Source organism: Bos indicus, chromosome 24 (assembly GCF_029378745.1).
Source record: "Bos indicus isolate NIAB-ARS_2022 breed Sahiwal x Tharparkar chromosome 24, NIAB-ARS_B.indTharparkar_mat_pri_1.0, whole genome shotgun sequence".
Lineage (NCBI taxonomy): Eukaryota > Metazoa > Chordata > Mammalia > Artiodactyla > Bovidae > Bos > Bos indicus.
The window spans coordinates 61,390,969-61,410,429 of NC_091783.1; the positions used below are offsets into that span (position 1 = coordinate 61,390,969).

Genomic DNA, 19,461 nt, shown 5'->3' on the forward strand with positions numbered 1-19,461 from the left:
GATGCTGAAGCTGAAATCCAATACTTTGGCCACCTGATGTGAAGAGCTGATGCATTGGAAAAGACTCTGATGCTGGGAGGGATTGGGGGCAGGAGGAGAAGGGGATGACAGAGGATGAGATGGTTGGATGGCATCACCGACTCAATGGACATGGCTTTGGGTGGCCTCCGGGAGTTGGTGATGGACAGGGAGGCCTGGCGTGCTGCAGTCCATGGGATCACAGGGTCAGACATGACTGAGCACCTGAGCAACAGGCGTACCTGGGGCGTGTCTCTTCTCTCCTGCCTGGATTACCTTGCTGTCCCAGCTCTCAGACAGCACATTAAGAAATTTCTCCCTCTGGATTTGATTTGACCAACTCCTCCAACCAAGAAGTTCCTTCCTACCTAGCCAGTCATCTGACAAAGGATCTGACATTTTTTCCGTTGCTGAAGGGACTGCGTTTCAGGGCTTGTATCCGTTCACGTCCATAAGGTGAGCTTTCGTAAGGAGAATTCCTGCTGACCCAGGATACCTGCAAAACCTGCAGAGCAAGGAGACCTGCCTGGGGTTGGAAATAAGCCTCATGCCTTAGGTTCTGTGCTCACTGCTAGTTATCTCTGCAGAGTCTCTGGCGGCCTGGAGAGGAGCATGGCTAGGTTCTAGAAACCTCTCTCAGGTCTTTTACTTCCGAAGTGGCCCTGCGACTGATCTAAGTCAATGGCCCTTGAGTGTTTACATGTCTTTTAAAACTGAGCTCATCGGTGTACTTGTTGTTTGAAAACCATTTGGATGAGTGGAAGGGGTATAAGGTGACGTTATGAATGAATATATTGCCCATAAATGAATCCTCAGTCCATCTCTCGGATTGTTTATCAAGCCTCATAAGCCTTTACAAATATCTTCTTATTTTGTTCCCATTTCATCATGTCCTCACTTGTGCTTAGTACGTGGATTGTGGAATGATGTTTTACTGCTCTGTAGAGCTTCCTGTGATGTGCTTGGTGGGCGCTGGGAGGCATTCTAATGCTTCACTTAAGAAACTCTGAGCCTCGGGACTGGGGAAAAACTGCACCCCCCCAACTCCACCCCCCAAGATTATTCATTTGCTTGACAACCCAGGGGAGAAACTGCTAAATATACTGACACAACAATGTTTGCTAACCAGGCTGTGTACGGTGTCGTTAATGGACTTGGGTAAGCTTTTTTGAATTCCAAATCAAAACCATTCTTCTCTTTTCTAACTTTTTATTTTGTATTGGGGTATAGCCAGTTAACAATGTTGTGATAATTTCTGTGGACAGCAAAGGGACTCAACCACCCACATACACGTGTCCATTCTCCCCAGACGCCCCTCCCGCCCAGGCTGCCATACAGCACTGTCGAAGCTGTTCTTCTCACCCTTTGACATGTCTGAGACGGAAACGTCTGGAAGGCAGCAATAACTGACACAAGCTCAGCAGCAAAGTGTCATGATGGGCTTCTGAGAAACACACAACCAGACCTTCTGTCTGGTTGCAGGATGTGGAAGCACAGCAATCGCCACTAGAAAGAGGAAGTCATTTGCAGAGCCATTAGGGAACATTGGCTACCAATGATGCTTTTTGCCCTGAAGCCAAGCCTTGAATGCGACTCAGCAGAGATGAAACCGTGAACTTTCGCCACGTCCGCGTTCATCTAAGGTGAGATTTAACATGACATCTGTAGTCTTTGACGCACCTACAGGCAAAAGCGGTTTCGTTTGGTTAGTTTTTCGGTGCTTCCATTTGTTTGGGGCGTCCTAGGACCGCAGCCTCGGACGGGCAGCCGGGGAGGGCAGCCGGGGAGCGCGGCCGGAAGGCGGAGCCCGGCCAAGCCGGGAGCTTCGGTCCAAGCGCGTCCCTGACACGCTTGTGGCACCCCTTGTGTGGGAAACAAAGCCGGCGCAGGGCTTTGTGTGGGATTGCTAATGACGATCCGCCCCAGATCCACTTTCTTATTAGCGCGGGGTTTGTGCGACTGTGTGCTCACCAGAAGCAGGGTCACAGTCATTGTGCAGTGTCCTGGAAAAACACAAGATCCTTCCAAAACCCTTTGAAAACGTGAGGCTCATTAGAAGGCATGAACGTGGTCCTCAGACCGGAGTGCCCTCCTTAGAAAGCTGTCGCTGTTTACCTAACGTCTGGGCCTCGGGCTCGCTGAGCGCGACCTCCCCTGGTTGAGACTTCTGTTTCCCTCGGTTTTGTCAGCTGCTCTTTTAATGCAGTCCCTTTCTCCACTGTCGCTCTAAATGACATTTATAAAATGTTTGTCTTAGGCCTCTTCTCTTGTTTTCTCAGCACCTTTTCCTGTAGAACTAATTCTCTTCCAATCTTCTTGGTGTTCAGTCGCTCAGTTGTGTCCGACTCTTTGCAACCCTGTGGACTGCACCACGCCAGGCCCCCCTGTCCATCACCAACTCCTGGAGTTTGCTCAAACTCATGTCCATTGACTCAGTGATACCATCCAACCATCTCATTCTCTGTCCTTCCCTTCTCCTCCTGCCCTCAATCTTTCCCAGCATCAAGGTCTTTTCAAATGAGTCAGTTCTTCACATCAGGTGGCCAAAGTATTGGAGTTTCAGCTTCAGCATCAGTCCTTCCAATGAATATTCAGGACTGATTTCCTTTAGGATGGACTGGTTGGATCTCCTTGCTGTTCAAGGGACTCGCAAGAGTCCAATCGAATTCCAGTCTAAATAATTACAAAATCTCTGTTCCAAATCTCATCTTATCTGAGCTCTGATCTCTTACTGCTGATCGCCTAAATATCTTGCTTCTACTAAAACTGAAACTAGATTTCACATCCAACTTATTTCCCCTCTTCCCTCCTCCCAGTAAAAAATACAGCCCTTCTGATTTTTGAAACTTAATCTTTGCTTTCATCAGTGTTAAACATGATGAGTTCAAGAGCTTCACCCTCATAACCTGGCACTTTCCTGCTCCCCATTTTCTTCTCCCAGAGAGCAAGTGTTTGGAGTTCTTTTAGCCTTGATGGGGTTGGGGTGGGGCAGTATTTCCTCCTTGTCACAAGTAACCTGTGTTGCTCCTTCTTGCATTTTTCCATTTTAGGCATGGTCTATCTCACCACCGTCACACACTGTCCACGTATCCTCCCCGAATACTTAAATCACAGTTTTGGTTAGACCAACTTTCAACAATTCCTTTGACTGTGTGCACGCACGCTGCTGAGTAATGCGGTATTTTTAAAGGCTGTTCTCCCTTCTTGAGGGATGTGACTTTAAGCCCACCTTCACTTGTGCTCAGTTGTCCCGTCTGGGACTCTCTATCTGTTTTTTCCAGAGAATAAACTCTGAAGGGGCTTATCATCAATGGTTTCAAACTGTGGTGCCGGAGAGGACTCTTTGAGAGTCCCTTGGCCAGCAAGGCGATCTAACCAGTCCGTCCTAAAGGAAATCAGTCCTGACTTCTTTTGAAGGACTAATGCTGAAACTCCAATACTCTGGCCACCTGATGTGAAGAGCTGATTCATTTGAAAAGACCCTGATGCTGGGAAAGATTGAGGGCAGGAAGAGAAGGGGATGATAGAGGATGAGATGGTTGGATGGCATCACCAACTCAATGGACGTGAGTTTGGGCAAACTCCAGGAGATGGTGATGGACAGGGAGGCCTGGCATGCTGCAGTCCATGGGGTCGCAGAGAGTCAGGCTTGACTGAGCGAGTGAACAACAAACTCTGAAGGGCAAACAATGTCTCACAGGGAAGGCCAGTGTTACAGGAGATCTAGCAATACTGGTGCTTCCTGAATAGATTGGCGGCCTCCTCTTTTACAGACCGCCTCTCCTCCCTTCCGGAGGAGCCTGGGTCCGCAGCCCTCTGTCCTCAGGAGCTCCGCCCACACGGGAGGCTCCCCCGTCCTCGCCTCCGCAGCCGCAGGCCTCCCCTCCTCCTGCTGACCCGGCCAGCAGCCCCTCAGACCTGCGCTGCTTTCCTTCCCCACTCCCCCCACCCCTCCCTCTCTTCCTTCTTCCATCTCTATCACTTTAACGTCCACTACCATTTCTGTGGGATTTCTTGAGAGATCAGAGTTCAGGATTTCGGTCTGCTTTCTCTAGCCAGAAATTGGTCTTGTTCTTAGTCGCGGTTGTGTGCGATGACTTCACGGATATTTTTTCACTAGCTCTCCCGCACACGCGTCCTTGACCATCGCTCCTCGGGCTTCTCCTGGTTGCGGTCCAGGTTTAGGGTGCTGACAGCTGGTTTCTGGGCTGAGTGCGCCCAGGGACGGCTGGGCTGTTGGGTGTGCTGCCCGCTAACTCCTGCTGCACACATTCAGTGCGGGCCACCTGCTCTTCCCAGGTTTTGTGCTGTCTGAATGACTGGGAGTTCCTCATTCTCTGACACGGGCCTCAAACATTGCACTTCTGTTAGCAAATTGCAAAGAGAGGACATGAAGACCTGTCTCCCACTAACGGGTAAATTTGCGCTGCAGTGCCTTTTGTGGTTTTTTCTGGATGAGAAGCCACAAGGAACTGAACTTTATGTGGGGCACAAGCAGGCTGATTCCTACGTTCTTATGGGTGCGCTGGTCACCCAGCATGGAAAACTGAGTCAAGGGACCGCAGACTCCTCTAGAGGAGAAGGTGAGATCTAAAGAGGTAAACCGCACAGTAAGTCAGCTGTGTGCTCTGCTGGGACCCTCGGCATGACTGACTTCTCCTTGTCCCCAGGATCCGCTCGGCATCACCTCTTGTAGGAAGCCTTCTTTCACTGCCAGACCACCCTCCTAGGTCGATTTGAGAATATTTTAAAAAACACTTATGTATTTATTTGGCTGCGTCAGGGCCTAGTGAGGTCACATGGGATCTTCTGTTGCGGCTCCAGGATTCTCCAGGTGCCTGGGCTTAGCTGCTCCACGGCAAGCGGGACTGTAGTTCCCCGACCAGGGATTAAACCCACGTCCCATGCGTTATCAGGCAGATCCTGGGCCCCTGGACCAGCAGGGAAGGCCCCGATTTGAGGGTCTTTACTGATGCCCCAGATCAAAGTGGAAACAGTGTCAGACTTTATTTTTCTGGGCTCCAAAATCACTGCAGATGGTGACTGCAGCCACGAAATTAAAAGACGCTTACTCCTTGGAAGGAAAGTTATGACTAACCTAGATAGCATATTCAAAAGCAGAGACATTACTTTGCCAACAAACGTCCGGCTAGTCAAGGCTATGGTTTTTCCAGTGGTCATGTATGGATGTGAGAGTTGGACTGTGAAGAAGGCTGAGCACCGAAGAATTGATGTTTTTGAACTGTGGTGTTGGAGAAGACTCTTGAGAGTCCCTTGGACTGCAAGGAGATGCAACCAGTCCATTCTGAAGGAGATTAGCCCTGGGATTTCTTTGGAAGGACTGATACTAAAACTGAAACTCCAGTACTTTGGCCACCTCATGCGACGAGTTGACTCATTGGAAAAGACTCTGATGCTGGGAGGGATCGGGGGCAGGAGGAGAAGGGGACGACAGAGGATGAGATGGCTGGATGGCATCACTGACTCCATGGACGTGAGTCTGAGTGAACTCCGGGAGTTGGTGATGGACAGGGAGGCCTGGTGTGCTGCGATTCATGGGGTCTCGAAGAGTCGGACATGACTGAGTGACTGAACTGAACTGAACTCAACAGATCAAACTGTGCTTACCCTCATTGTTGAGGATTCCTACTCAGTTCTTACTCTTGGGCTCCCTTCAGATTGTAACAGCCCTTCTCCTAAAGCATCCTCCTTTCAGACAGTTATTACCACACAAGTGGCAAGGTTGCCATACACCATCATCACTTTGATCGAACTTGCATAGCCTTCAGGTCTCTGTGGCAATATACGCACATCTTAGCGTGGGCTGTTTCTACATATGTCTACTTTCAGCAAGTTTTTCACTTTGAAGATTTTGTCCTCGAATTCTTTGAGTGGGAGGCCCTAACCAGAGCGGCCTGTATCCTGATGACGTCTGTCATGTGTCTAGCTCCCAGACTTCCCGGGAGAATTGGGCAAAGTGATGTACATACACGAAAATACTGTGTCAACAGGAATGTGCCAGAAGGAAACAAGGCATTGTTTTTGCAACACATCCTAGTCTTTATTTACAGTCCAACCTGAAGTTTGGATTAGAAAATGACTTTTAATCTGAGAAAAAATCAGTAATTTAACAGACCCATAGATGTATATGTAATGCAAGCTGTCTTATGTGTCTAAAAGTACAATGATTAGAGTTTTACCAGTTTTTCTTTCCTTTTTTTTGCAATGGGCTTAAGATTTTATCATTTTAAAGTGCCTATCTCACCCACCCTGCACAATATTAAAAAAATAAATAAAACTCGTGTTCAGTTCTACATAAAAACTATGATCATTTTGCAACTATAATTAATTTAAAATACACCTGAAGTAGACTACAGATGGGCTTCCTGATGGCTGAGCGGTAAGGAACCTGCCTGCCAGTGCAGGAGATGTGGGTTCATCCTTGGGTTGAGAAGATCCCTGGAAAAGGAAATGGCAACCCACTTCAGTATTCTTGACTGGGAAATCCCATGGACAGAGGAGCCTGGTGAGCTGTAGTCTAGGGGGTCCCACGACAGTCAGACACAACTTAGTGACTAAACAACAACAGACTGCAAATACAAAAGATACTATAAATTAATTAACATTTATTGTGGAAATTTTATGTAGCTTCCTGTGTCTTTCAGTTGTGGACTATGGGTCTCTAATTAAAAAAAATTTAATTAAATACATGAACCAAAGCTTTTTTCCTTACTTTTTGATTGGTATTGATATTCACTAGAAATCTCATCAATCAACCTTGACTATAATACTTATATTTGAGTAGGGAAAATATAAATATGAGCTTTCCCACTCTATCATCCTTCAGCGCCCTTTGCCTGATTTAAATCTAACATGCACCAGTTTAACAGTTAGGTTCTTATACTTTTACATACCAGAAGCAAAGTAGGTTACAATTCTAGAAAACATATGTTAACATTACTATCAACCTTCAGAATACAAAAAAGGTGTAATGAGAAAATGTTCATTCTTTGAAATATCACAGGGGCAAAAAACAGCTATTGTCAGATTTTGAGTTTTTCCTATTTTTTAATATTAAAAATTGTATATACTCCAATAAGGGAACAGTCAGCCCATTTCTCCTTTCTTACCTCCTTCCCTCCTGCCTTCACTACCCCCATCCTTCTTTCCACTCCCAGGTTATGTGATTCTAAAGAAGGGAAGAAACTCCAGTTTGAGAAGCTGATTCCCGATGAAGAATCTAGGGCATCTGCTTTTGTAAGAGCAATGCTGGTGGGCAGGTGGGTACTTCTTCTAAAATTGTAGATCCAAGAGGAAGGTTTATGGATGATGCAGCTATCACCATATTCCTCATACTTAACACAGAGCTGGCTGGTAGCAGATGCTAGGTCAGACTTCCTGGAATGAGTTCATCTGCATAACTGGACCATCACAATTCAGATCATATCACTGTATGGCCCAGAGTCAATAAATATAATTCAGACTAAGTCTAGATCTACAAGCTCGCATGGGTATCTCAAACAAGGAGACACAGACTCTGGTCCATGTGCTTTTGCCCAGAACTTTAATCTTACAGGGAAAATGTAGAAATTAAGATGCATGGACAAAGTTGGAAAGTGAATGCCTTTCTACTGCTCTTCCAGGTTTCGCTGCCAGTTTTTGAGTCGTCTCCATATACTCACCCTAGCTTTCTCCTTCCTCTCTAGCCATGTGACCCTAGAAAAGATGCTGAACCTTTCTGAGTTCTTCTCTACAATGAGAATCATATACAAGTCTTAAAGGGGTTAAAGAGATCACATCAGAAAACATGTGACAGGCTTGACAGTGGTCTGGCCTGGGGCTGCCAGCTACAATGCGGAGCACCAGGTTAAACTCAAATCTCAGGCAGTGACATTTTTCCATATACAGATGCCCACATATTGCAGTTACTGGGTGTCTTGTATTTGCGAGACCTGGCCACCCCATCATGGCATGTTATGTGATGTTTCCTCATGCAACATGGCATAGGTTTGGTGAATGTTTCCTTGATAAGTGTTTCCTCATTTCCACTTCCTCACAAGATCATCTAAAAAGAACACCAGATGCTGCCTGATTTAAATGTTGCTAAATTGTGGTCGAAGGACAGAGAGATAAGGAAAGATGACTCTCGCAAAATCCGCTATCACCATATTTTTATTTCCACAAATAGTAAAAAAAAAAAAAAAAAAAGCATAAAAATACTGAAGGCCAGTCTAGTGTCCCACCTGATTCACTCTTTATGGAGCTTAAGTAAATCATGGTTCTTCAAAGTGATGCATTTTTATCTAGAAATCTAAATTATCTTTATATCTATATATCTTTATAAATAAAAAATAAATTTATATTTATATTAAATATAAATTTATATTATCTTCATATATCTTTATTTTTCATGTTTATAGCATAGTTTTCAGTGAGAAAACTATGGGATGGGATAGGAAATTGTAAAATCGTTATGATCTCTACACCATTAAAGTACACAGAAAAAAATCTAAAGGAAATATGTGAAAATAACTCCGGGTCACTGGAGTTTTTTTTTTTTTTTTCCCGTCAAATTTGTATCTTTATATATATTGACCAAACTTTCTATAATGAACTGATTACTCTTAAGTAATATTTATAGTTCTCTCTTAAATTACTTTAGATTTTTAATTTTTCAATTGTTTTAAATTATAAATAAAATTTTAATGAATTAAGTGGCGGGAAGCTTAATTTTAAACTTTTAATTATGAACAAAATGTAGAAATTCAGATTGTAGCAAAACCATACAGTTGATCTTAGAAAAACAAAAACCTTTGTTCTGAAGTATAAAACAAGCAGGAAAGTGCATCAAGCACAAATGTATGGCCGAACACATTTTTTTAAAACAGACCCAAGTGCCCACCGCCTGGGTCAATACACAGGACACTGTCAATGTCCCAGGTGCCCCCTCCCCCTGCCACGTGCTCTATTCCAGTCACGAACCACTCAGTTCCACCTCATTGGTCTGTTAGTTACTTCCTTCCTTTTCATTTCAGTTTTGCCATCTGAATCACGCCCTAAACCACGCAGGTTAGCGTGGCTGTTTCTGAACTTGACACAACCGTGATCCTCTGGCACACCTTCCGCCGCCTCTGGCTGCTCTCACTCAGCGTGCTGCTAAGGTTCTCCCGCACCGCCCGGCACTGGGGTTAGCCACTGTCGCTGCGTGCTGGTTTTCCGGACTCTGCTGGCGCCTGTTCACCTTGTGCTGTTGGTGGACGTTTGGCTGATCCCGGCCGTGGCGCCGGGAACCGCGGCTGCCAGCAGCTCCCGTGTCTCCTGGTGCACAGCGCTCACCGGACTGACGTTCTCACCTCTGTGAGCTGACGTTGTTTTGTGCTAATGAGATTTCTACTCACTCGTGACCATAAAAGGGAAAACTGATAAAGACCCTGGAGTTTGGAAGTCTGAGGCTATGGATCGTATTGTCATAGACTGGCTCCTATTTGTGACAAATTCATATTCTCAAGGACTGAAAACCCAGCAGTTTCCTTAAATGTCAAAATAAACCTGCTGTTATTTTAAATGCTTTAGAAATTCTTTTAAATGGCAAGAATCAGCCTTAAGAGCCTCTTTATTTCAAATTAATGTCATCTAAATGTGAAAGCCTCTGCTTTGTGACTAACAAAAACATTTGCCAATATTCCAATTTAGACAATTTTGCCTTCAGCCAAAAACCAGAAATTTCTTGAGCTGGTAGAGATTTTTAGAGACGCTATCTTGTTCAACTCCTTCATTTCATAAATCAGTAACTGAAGCCTTCTTGAGGCCAAATGCCTTCCAAGTTCCTGGTTAACTAGTTAGTATAGAACCAGGACCAGAATGAGGACTTTCTGACTTCCAACCTTAGGTATTATTTTTGTTGTCATTCAGTCGCTCAGTCATGTCTGGCTCTTTGTGGACCCATGGACTGCAACATGCCAGGCTTCCCTGTCCTTCATCTCCCAGAGTCTGCTCAAACTCATGTCTATTGAGTCAGTGATGCCATCCAACCATCTCGTCCTCTCTTGTCCCTTTCTTCTCCTGCCTTCAATCTTTCCCAGCATCAGAGTCTTTTCCAATCAGTTGGTTCTTCTCATCAGGTGGCCAAAGTATTGGAGCTTCAGCATCAGTCCGTCCAATGAATATTTAGGGTTGATTTCCTTTAGGATCGAGTGGTTGGATCTCCTTGCTGCCCAAGGGACTCTCAAGAGTCTTCTGCAATACCACAGTTCAAAAGCATCAGTTCTTCTGGACTCAGCCTTCTTTATGGCCCAACTCCCACATCCGTACATGACTACTGGAGAAACCATAGCTTTGACTAGATGGACCTTTGTTGCCAAAGTGATGTCTCTGCTTTTGAATATGCTGTTAGACAATAGAGAGAAGAGATTGCAGTAATGCAGCTTCAGGATAAGGAAGGTTGGCAATTAACACGAGTGGAACCAGGCAAGAAGAATCCCTCATCCAACCCCCAGCCTTCAGAGGGAGCACGATCCTGCCAACACTGTGATTTTGGACTTCAGCCTCCAGACTGTAAGAGTTTCTGTTGTTGGAGCCATCCAGGTCATGGTACTTTGTTATGGCAGCTGTAAGAAACAAATATATCTAGGAGTCCAGCTCAGTGGATTTGGTGGGAAACGGGAAAACAAGATTTCTAGGGATTGAGTGTGTCTCCTGTAATCTATTCTGGGGCAGAAAAAGAGAATTCCCGTGCCAATTCCTCAGGGTATAATTAATGCCTCTAAGTATAGGAGAATCATCTAGAAGATGTGTGTGTGTGTGCTACGTCGATTCAGTCATGTCCGACTCCTTGTGACCCCACGGACTGTAGCGCGCCAGGGCTTTGTCCATGGGCTTCCCCAGGCAAGAGCATTGGAGTGGGTTGCCATGTCTTTCTCCAGGGCATCTTCCCGACCCAGGGATCGAACCTCGTCTCTCGCGTCTCCGGCATTGGCAGGGGGGTTCTTTACTACCAAGCCACCTGGGAAGCCCCTACCTCTGGAGGATACTTTTTTATTTTTAGTTGTGGAAGATTCAGGGGGAAAAGGTTTGGAATGTTGTAGGAAGGATACTTGTTAGATGTGAATCTTCACTGAAAGAAGTATTAGGCTACTGTTAGAACCCAAAATAGGATTCTAAAAGTTGGGCATCAATTTTCACAATGAATATATTTAAATGTATCAATATTATAGGACCCCAGTATTTAAAACAATTGTCCGATGAAGTCATATAAGAGAAAGAATAAAGTACTTTGGGAAGAAATATCTATAGTCTAATGTATAGTTTATATACCTAGGTTTTCATATATCCCATTTGCCTGAAATAAAAACCATCTCTACAAAAGAAGAAAGTAGGTCAATTTTAACTAAAGCTTAAAAAAAATGACAATGCCTATAAACTTTCTTAGGGAAGGTATTTTTGTCTATACTATTCACTGGGGGCGGGGTAAATGATGCCTACATTTAAAAGCTTAATAAATACTTGCTGAATGAATGTCCCAGGTAATTTATACTGTTACCAGAAGTGGTAGGATTCCATGGCCTCAATTTTTTTCTCTAATACTTCATTGTTGTGACAAGAAGAAACACATCTCATTTGTTTCTGTGAGGAATGAGAAAGAGACAAAGAATTAGGGGACAAACAAGCGTGCACTAAGATCTGAAACGTTACCAGGCCGTATGCATAAAGTAGGCTACCTAGAGCCAGGCACAATCTTGATAAGAGCTCACGTGGTAAGTCTGCGAGGCATGGGTGAAGCCTTGGAGAGCTGAGGAGGTGTCAACCTGCCAGTGAGCAGGGAACATGTGGATTCAGGTTGGCTACCCTGGGCCCATTTACTGCACTGAGTAGTTATTTGCTATCATAGTAAAAGAGAATGAGTAAACAGTGAGCAATCTAGGGACGGTTAACCACTAGTAGCTCAAAGGATATACAAATGTGAAACTATAATTAGATTCCTGTTCATCCTGTACTAACTAATGTATTACATGGTATGTTGCATCTTTCTGAGTTTATTTCTGAACACAGCTGAGAACTTAACAATTCAGACTGAAACCATCCTCTATCAATTCATGCCTCCATTAAGATTCCAACTGCTTGTATTAGAAAAAAAATTCCAAAGATGGCTTCTTTTTATCTTGGATCTAAGGATGCAAACAGGATTAACCTAGATGCAAAACACAGCAAGTCAGTTATCAATCACACAGCATAAAATAAATTGTAACAGAAAAATTGAAAATTACATTCTCTTTTTCTATACTTAGCTGTGAAAATATTTTAACAAGTTGGCATCAGGGTTTGCAACTTTTACATCTGTTGTTTCTTTGGGGGATTATCTTTTCACATTGGAAGTTGTGATTCTTTGAAAAGTGAGGCTTGTTACAACTGTGTATTAGATTGTACACGTGGGACATTTTAGAGGGCTGGGGAGCATCTGTGAGTTACCGTGGTTTCAAGATACTGTCCTAGTCCCCATTCTACTTGTTAAGTAGGAAAAGCTGCGATTTCCTGGGTATCTGGAAAACATTTGCTCTCCACTGAAGTCCTTTCCTCATTCAGAGAATTTGTACAGCATGGCTTGGCTCATATGGTCTGGGGGATGTTCCATGATACTAGCAAACTCCAAGTTTCATTGTCATTATCACCATCTTATTATAACTCTGAGGTTCCAGTTGGTCTCGTGTTCAGGGTACTGTCTATGCTTTACGAACTCCTATTTCTTTCTCTCTCCTCTCACCCGCAAGTTCAGTCGCTTTATTGAAGGTTTGGAAGTGGAACCAGGCAGCGGTCCCCAACTTTTTTGGCACCAGGAATGGGTTTCGTGGAAGACAGTTTTTTCATGAACTAGGGCAGGGGTAGGGGGGGTAGATTCGGGATGCTTCAAGGGTATTACATTTACTGGGCACTTTATTTCTAATGTTATTATTAACCAGCTCCACCTCAGATCAGGAGGCATCAGACCCCGGAGGTTGAGGACCCCCAGAACCAGGGACGGGCCACACTGTGGACCCCTGCCCTTCTGCTCTCCCTCTGGTTTTTACGCTTTTGGATACAGTGGGATATGATCTCTTGTAGATTATACACACTATGCCTGAAGTAGTTTCTCCACATAAAAATTATATCCTTCATTCTCCCTCCCTTCATCAAAAGAACAAAAAGGACCCACTGTTTTTGAGGCTGGACTGGACTTCCTTTTTCTTCACCTTGAGATACTTGACCATAATTCACTGCCCCCTATCTCCTCCCAATGTTAGTAACCCTTCACACCACGTCTGGCAGGTAGGTAAGAAGACTCTCCAACCTCTTCCTGCTCCAGTGCTTGGCATACTAAATTTTCTGGCCAATGCTTTTTCTTTAATTTTTTTCCGGGGGAAGTTTTTGATTACATATACCTTCAAGGGGTAAACACAGTTCCTAAAGGACAGAAAGGCAGAGTGGTGGTGACTGTCAAACTGCAGAAGGCCCCCAGCTGATTAAGAACAGCGCTGTAACCCGAGAGGACGTGCATGGACCCTGGGCCAGGGGTGACAGTATCTCTGACTGGAACAAACTCCCCTTGAGTTTATTACCTTAGCTACATAAACATAACTCTAGAAAGCAGATATATGAGAGTTAATGTATATTTCTTAATATGCAAAAAATTAGAGGCTTAGAGGAATCCATGAAGGAACTAAAAAATATACAGAAATGTAAATAGTCCACGTTTTAGTACTGAAATTTAACATGTTTTTAAAGTTTAACTCAGTTTCATTTGTTTCTGAAAATTTCGTCCAAAGTGAGGTCTGTATTGTTGGACTCCTTAGACTAGGTCAGTTCCCTCATTTTTATTTCTTCCCATGACGCCTGGTGTTTTCCCCTCTTCCACATCCCTCTCACCTGTTGAACCTCTTTGTTTCTAATCTATAAACTCTGTAAAGGCAAGGGCAGTGTCTGATTTATTCCACTGCTGTAACAGACTGCTTGGTATATGTTTATAATTGTTTGTTAAATTAATTGTATTTTATGTCTCTTGGAAAAATTTGCATTCTCCCTAATTTTACAAAAGTAATTCTGAGCTGTTGATTGAATTGAAATGGAATAAACATGTTTCATGAGGCCAAGAGGTAATAATTCAAAAGAAAAATATAAAAAGTCATCTACAGGAATTTCAAGAGTCAAGATAATATTTTTTTGTCCTGTAACTTCTACTCTTCAGTGAAACTGTGTAGATAACCCAAGTACAACTTTCTCTGCCCTTATTAGTTTCTATTATTTCAGCTACAAGTTCCAGTTTTTCTTGCCTCTGTTTCTCTCTCCTTCCTCTTTCCTCAAACCCCCTACCCTCAATTCACCCCCAGGTTTAGTAACTTTATTGATGTTAAGCAGGCCCGCGACTGTTTGCAGCTGCAGAAGTCTTACATGTAAAAATCCAGATTTATGAAACAATACGGAGGAATGGTAATTCCATTAAAAAGGCTTACCAAATTCTTTTAAATAGTAAACTGCTCTAATCCAGCCTACAATATTGTTTTAATCGACAAGAAAGTACAACTTTTTACGGCACGACTAACATTGTGGTCGCAGAATATAATTTTTTCTGAATATTGAAGGAAAAACCAAGGGAAGACGTTAAAAGAGAACACAGGGCCCGGATCTTCTGTCCCACGTGCCTCCACTCCAGCGTTATCTCTGCTTCCCATCGCCTTCTGTGTCCTCAGTCCTTGTGGACCTCAAGCTGAGCAGGGAGAGGGCCCGGTTCTCGGCCGTTCTCCTCACACAGGAGCGGCGGAGGGCCGGGCCGGGGCGGCACGACTGCCTCCGGGCGAGTTCATAGGTGCTGAGGGGAAGACCGAGCGCCCGGACCTTCGTGCCGTCTGGAGTCTGAGCCCTGTCTCAACTAGCGGGGAAAATGAAAGCCTCGGGGAGCAGGAATTGGCGGGTAACTACAAGTTCACAAACCGACCATCCCTGAGCATCGACTCCAACATCAGAGGGCACCAGACCCACTGTCCGGGGCCCGCGGCGGGCCGCAAGACGGGGAGGTGCTGGAGGATCTCTGGAACTTGTAGTTCGCCACGGCCCCCTCGGGGACGCCCGACCGCGGCCTGGAACTACAACTCCCAGGTGGCATCGCGCGCCGCCCGTCCCTCGGCCCCTCCCCTCTCGGGCCCGCGCAGGAAGCCCCCGGGCCTGGCGGCGCGGCCCCGCCCCCCAACGCCGTCACGCTTGTTTACCCCGAGGCCCCGCCCCGCGCGCCCGCCCGCGGGGTCGCTGTCACGCGGGTAATGCATATTCATGAGGCGCGCCGCCCGCCGGCCTCCCGCCCGGCGCTCCCGGCGCGCGATTAATATTCAATGAGGCCGGCTCGGCGGCTGGCTAGGCGGCGCGAGGCGAGGGGCGGGCCGGGGGCGGTGGCGGCCGGGCGGGCGCGCGGGATGGAACACCGAGACGCCGACGGAGCGCTCCGAGCAGCCACATAATCGCCTGGAACGGCCGCGCGAACGCCACTGGCGGCGCCGCCGCCCCCCGCTCCCTGTGCGCCCGCCGGCCCCCGAACCGGGGCCGCGCCGAGCCCCGCCGCCATGGAGCCCGCGGCCGCGGAGACCCGCGCGGAGGGCAGGGCCGCGGCGGGCGGCCCCGGGCCCGCGCTGACCGCGGCGCCGGGCCGGGCGGGAGGCGCGGCTCGCAGGCGGCGGCGCGGCCCGGCGCCCCTGCCCGCCGCCGGCGGGGCCGCCCCGGGGCCCGGCGCCAGCTCGCTGCTGCTGAGGAGAAGCCGGCTGAAGAGGAACGCGTCCGCCGCCGCCGCCCCGCGCCCCGCCGGCCTCCCCGCCCCCGGCCCGGCCGCGGCGCCGCCGTGCTCGCGGAGCCTGGACCGCCGGGCTCTGCTCCCGCGGCCCCGGCAGATGCTGCCGCTGCAGCCGTCGGACCGGGACTGGGTGCGGCACCAGCTCCAGCGCGGCTGCGTGCACGTCCTCGACCGCCACCCGGCCGCCAGCCGCCTGCGCCCGGTGCTCTGCACGCTGGACACCACGGCCGGCGAGGTGGCCGCCCGCCTGCTGCAGGCGGGCCCCAGGGCCGGCGGAGTGCTGAAGGTGCCGGGCCGGGGCCCCGCGGGGCCGCCGCCCGGGAAGGCCGCGCTGGCCGCCGTCGGGGGGCCGCCGCCGCGCCGCGCCTCCCGCGCCGGCCCCGCGCCCGCGGGCTGCAGCCTGGGCACCCTGCGGGCCCCGGACGGCGCGGGCCCGGCCCCCGAGCCCGAGAGCCCCCGGCCGAGCCCGCGCCCCGAGGGCGCGTCGGGCCGGCCGGATCCCTACTGCTCGTCGTCGTCCGAGGAGCTCGAGGCTGACCCGGGCCAGCCCCGCCTACGCGGCCGCTCTTCTGGCGCCCGGCCGCTCTCCCCGGCCGCCTCCCCACCACCGCCGACGGCCCCGAGAGGCGTCGAGGCCTCGGGCGGCGCCGCCCGCGATCGGCCGGCGGAGGAGAGCCCGGACGGGGACGCGGCGGCCGCGGAGAAGGCGCCCCCGCCGCCCACCCTGTATGTGCAGCTGCACGGGGAGACCGCGCGGCGCCTGGAGGCGGATGAGAAGCCGCTGCAGATCCAGAACGACTACCTCTTCCAGCTGGGCTTCGGGGCGCTGTGGAGGGTGCAGGAGGAGGGCCTGGACTCGGAGGTCGGCTGCCTCATCCGCTTCTACGCAGGTAAGGCGGTCACCTGCACCCGCGCCGCGCGCGCCCTCGGGGCTCTGTTAGCCCTTCGCGGCTCGCGCTGACGACCGGTGGGACCGAGCCGAGCGCTTCCCGCCGCGGGCGCGGGGCAGGCGGCGGGACCCCGGGTGCACATGCTCCTGAGAGGAGCCCCTCAGTGACAGTGCCGCCTTCGGGCTGCGGGGCTTGGGGTTTCAGGGCAACTTCACGTGCAGTGAAACCAGCGGAGGAAAAGGACCGCGGGAAACGTTCCGGAGCACCCGGCCTGCGTGCGACCGTGCGCGGCCGGCGGCGCCCGCCCCGAGCTCAGTCCGGGTCGGCCGGTGCCCTGCTCCTGCTCCCGGTCCTGTCCTTTACCCACTTGGTCCTCGGTGGAACCCGGCAGCCACGATCCTCTTTAGTGATACTTTTCCTTAGCGCTTCTTGGGTTTGTTTCAGTCTCCTCTGCAAGTGTACTTCTTGCATCAGAAGTGGTTTTGCCTATTTCTTTCTCTCAGTTTCTCCCCTCTAACCTTTATAGCCAGAACTGACAATGTGACTTCCAATAGGGATACATAGGGGTCACAGTAGGACTTTGGATTGTCGTCTCTCACTGAGTGTGATCTAAAATCCTCCGCATCCTTTTTCATTTCTAGATTAAAGATCTTAAATTTTTTCATTGGGATAGAATTGATACATTAGATCAAGTTCTTGACCAGGGGTGACTAGTGTTTCTCTTTTAAAGAGTTGGCTGGTGCTAAATTAGGGAGCTGTGGGTCCTGGCTATATATTTGAGCTTAATAAGTTCTTTATGTCCTTTTCCTCTGCTGGTTTGAAGAATCATGTTTTAGTGGCAATGAATTTTATTTAAAACAAGGTTAGTGTAATAGTTAGATAAGAAGTTACATCTTCCCCAAATTTACTAAAGTAGTAAATTACTTCTGCGCTTAGGCTGTAGGTGGTGGTGGAAAGAGAGTCAGGCTTGTAATCGCATCATCTGCAGCCATTCCCTCCAACTTCATGCTTCTGGTCCACTCTTGTGTTGTAGTTGCAGTTTAGCCAGTTTGAATGAAGAGCTCTTTACTCCTACACTGAGATATGCAAGACTGGTAGCATTCCTGGCGAGATGTTCCTTTATGTTTAATTGAGGTTTTTCTGCAATTCACGTGGATTTCTGATGGATTTTGGCCTCATAAAGAAAACCGTATCGTAGTACAATAGCATTTGCAGTACCTGAAGATAATGTCCCAACCGGATGACAAGTCTTTAAAAAGATTATGGCCTAGAAAATAGGTGATTTTTTTTTTTTTATAATGTGGGAGCAACAACTAAATTCTCTCTTGCGGCTCACGTAATTTATAAGATACTGTTATTTTATGAAAGCGTTAAATGATAATCATGCTTGGAATGAGTGTTTTGTTAACATGAGAATGGTAAATGCCTGTGTGTGTGTCTGTGTGTGTGTAAAGAAGCAAGGGCTGTGTTAAGCATATTTTGAACATATTGAACATATTTTGCATGGAAAGAGCTCTGCATGCCTCATTTTCCTCATGATTGAGTTGTTGATCATGATAAATGTCCATGGGAAGGGTTTTAGGTGTCCTAGTCATGGCATTTAAATCTTTGATTCCCCTTGATTGTCTCTTCAAGTGTGTCTGAAATGTTCTAAGTGGATGATATACAGGTGTTTTTTTCTTTCTTTTTGTTTTTTAAACTTATCTCGGTGTAAAGTTTACAGATTATCTTTCTGGTTAAATCTCAAATTTCTGGTGTGCACATTTTAATCTTTTTGTTCTGTTCTTCATGAAAAGCAGTAATTGTTACTTCACTCTAAACTTAACTTGCTCTGCTGTAGTATGCACAGCATAAATACATATACCCCTCTGTGTATACGCTTGTAAAGGTAGCTAATAAAATGGGGAAGCCACACATAGCATCCAGCCTATTCTTGAAAATGAAGCCTGTATACAGGAGTCCTAGAAGGAAGGTGCCTGATCAAGATGTCTAATTGCACATTTTATACAAAATTGAGTTTAAGCCAAAGTTAATATATCAAACATCTCTTTTGCTGTTCTTTGCCATAGAACAATCTTGAACCTTTGCAAGGAAATGTAGTTGTTGATGAACAAAAGGGCTTTGTTATAAGGTGGTCTCGCTTATCACAGGAACATTATCAAGACTTCACATGTCATGGAGGTTTGCATTGAGCTGGGAGGAGATTCCCAGAAATTACCCCTTTGGAATGTAGGACACCCAACAAGAAAGTAGTAATTCTTTTCCTCAAGAAGAGAATTAACAGTTGTTTCACAGGAGACCCTTTGAGTGGGTGTTTTGTACCACATTTGTTCTTAGAATTTTACATGTAACTTACTTTTAAATTTGTTGCTTTGCATCCCTTTGTTTATATGTGTGGCTGGAGTTAAGGATAGACGAGGAAGTTGCCTTTGGAGGCTTCTGAATGTTTTCCTGTATTTAAATTGAGCTCGTCACCTGTTGTTTATATAGTTTGTCTGTTTATCAGTTGCTTTTTTTTTTTTAAGAAGCTCTTGTTGGGGAAGACTTCATTCTCTTAGGTCACCTTTCAATTAAATTTTAGTGTTTATAACTTGGCCCAAGTGATTCTCAAAAAGGCTTTGGAAGCCATTTGTGTGTTTTTTTTTTTAATATTTAAATATTTATTTAGGCAAAGTAAAATGAAAGTCTTTAATGAACTGAAAGGCTTTGGACTCAGGGTTCTTTGTGATTGCAGAGCTGTGATAGAAA

General features: G+C 47.2%; 1 protein-coding gene and 1 long non-coding RNA gene across 5 annotated transcripts in view; one reads left to right on the top strand and one right to left on the bottom strand.

Moving 5' to 3' along the window:
- Window positions 1-6,624: 6,624 nt before the first annotated feature.
- On the bottom strand, window positions 6,625-15,151 carry LOC139179513 (uncharacterized). Its single transcript, XR_011563883.1, has 2 exons — window positions 11,558-15,151; window positions 6,625-10,625 (listed from the first exon to the last, which is right to left on the bottom strand). It is a non-coding gene; the product is annotated as an uncharacterized lncRNA (long non-coding RNA).
- Window positions 15,152-15,461: 310 nt separating this feature from the next.
- PHLPP1 (PH domain and leucine rich repeat protein phosphatase 1) overlaps window positions 15,462-19,461 on the top strand; it is a 222,743-nt gene continuing 218,743 nt past the window's right edge. The window contains exon 1 of one of the 4 annotated variants that reach the window (XM_070779151.1): window positions 15,462-16,713. In XM_070779151.1, the coding sequence (XP_070635252.1) occupies window positions 15,600-16,713 (1,114 nt within the window). In that variant the 5' untranslated portion in view covers window positions 15,462-15,599. The remainder of the gene's footprint in view (window positions 16,714-19,461) is intronic. The other 3 variants (XM_070779152.1, XM_070779150.1, XM_070779149.1) reach the window with 3 other exon arrangements.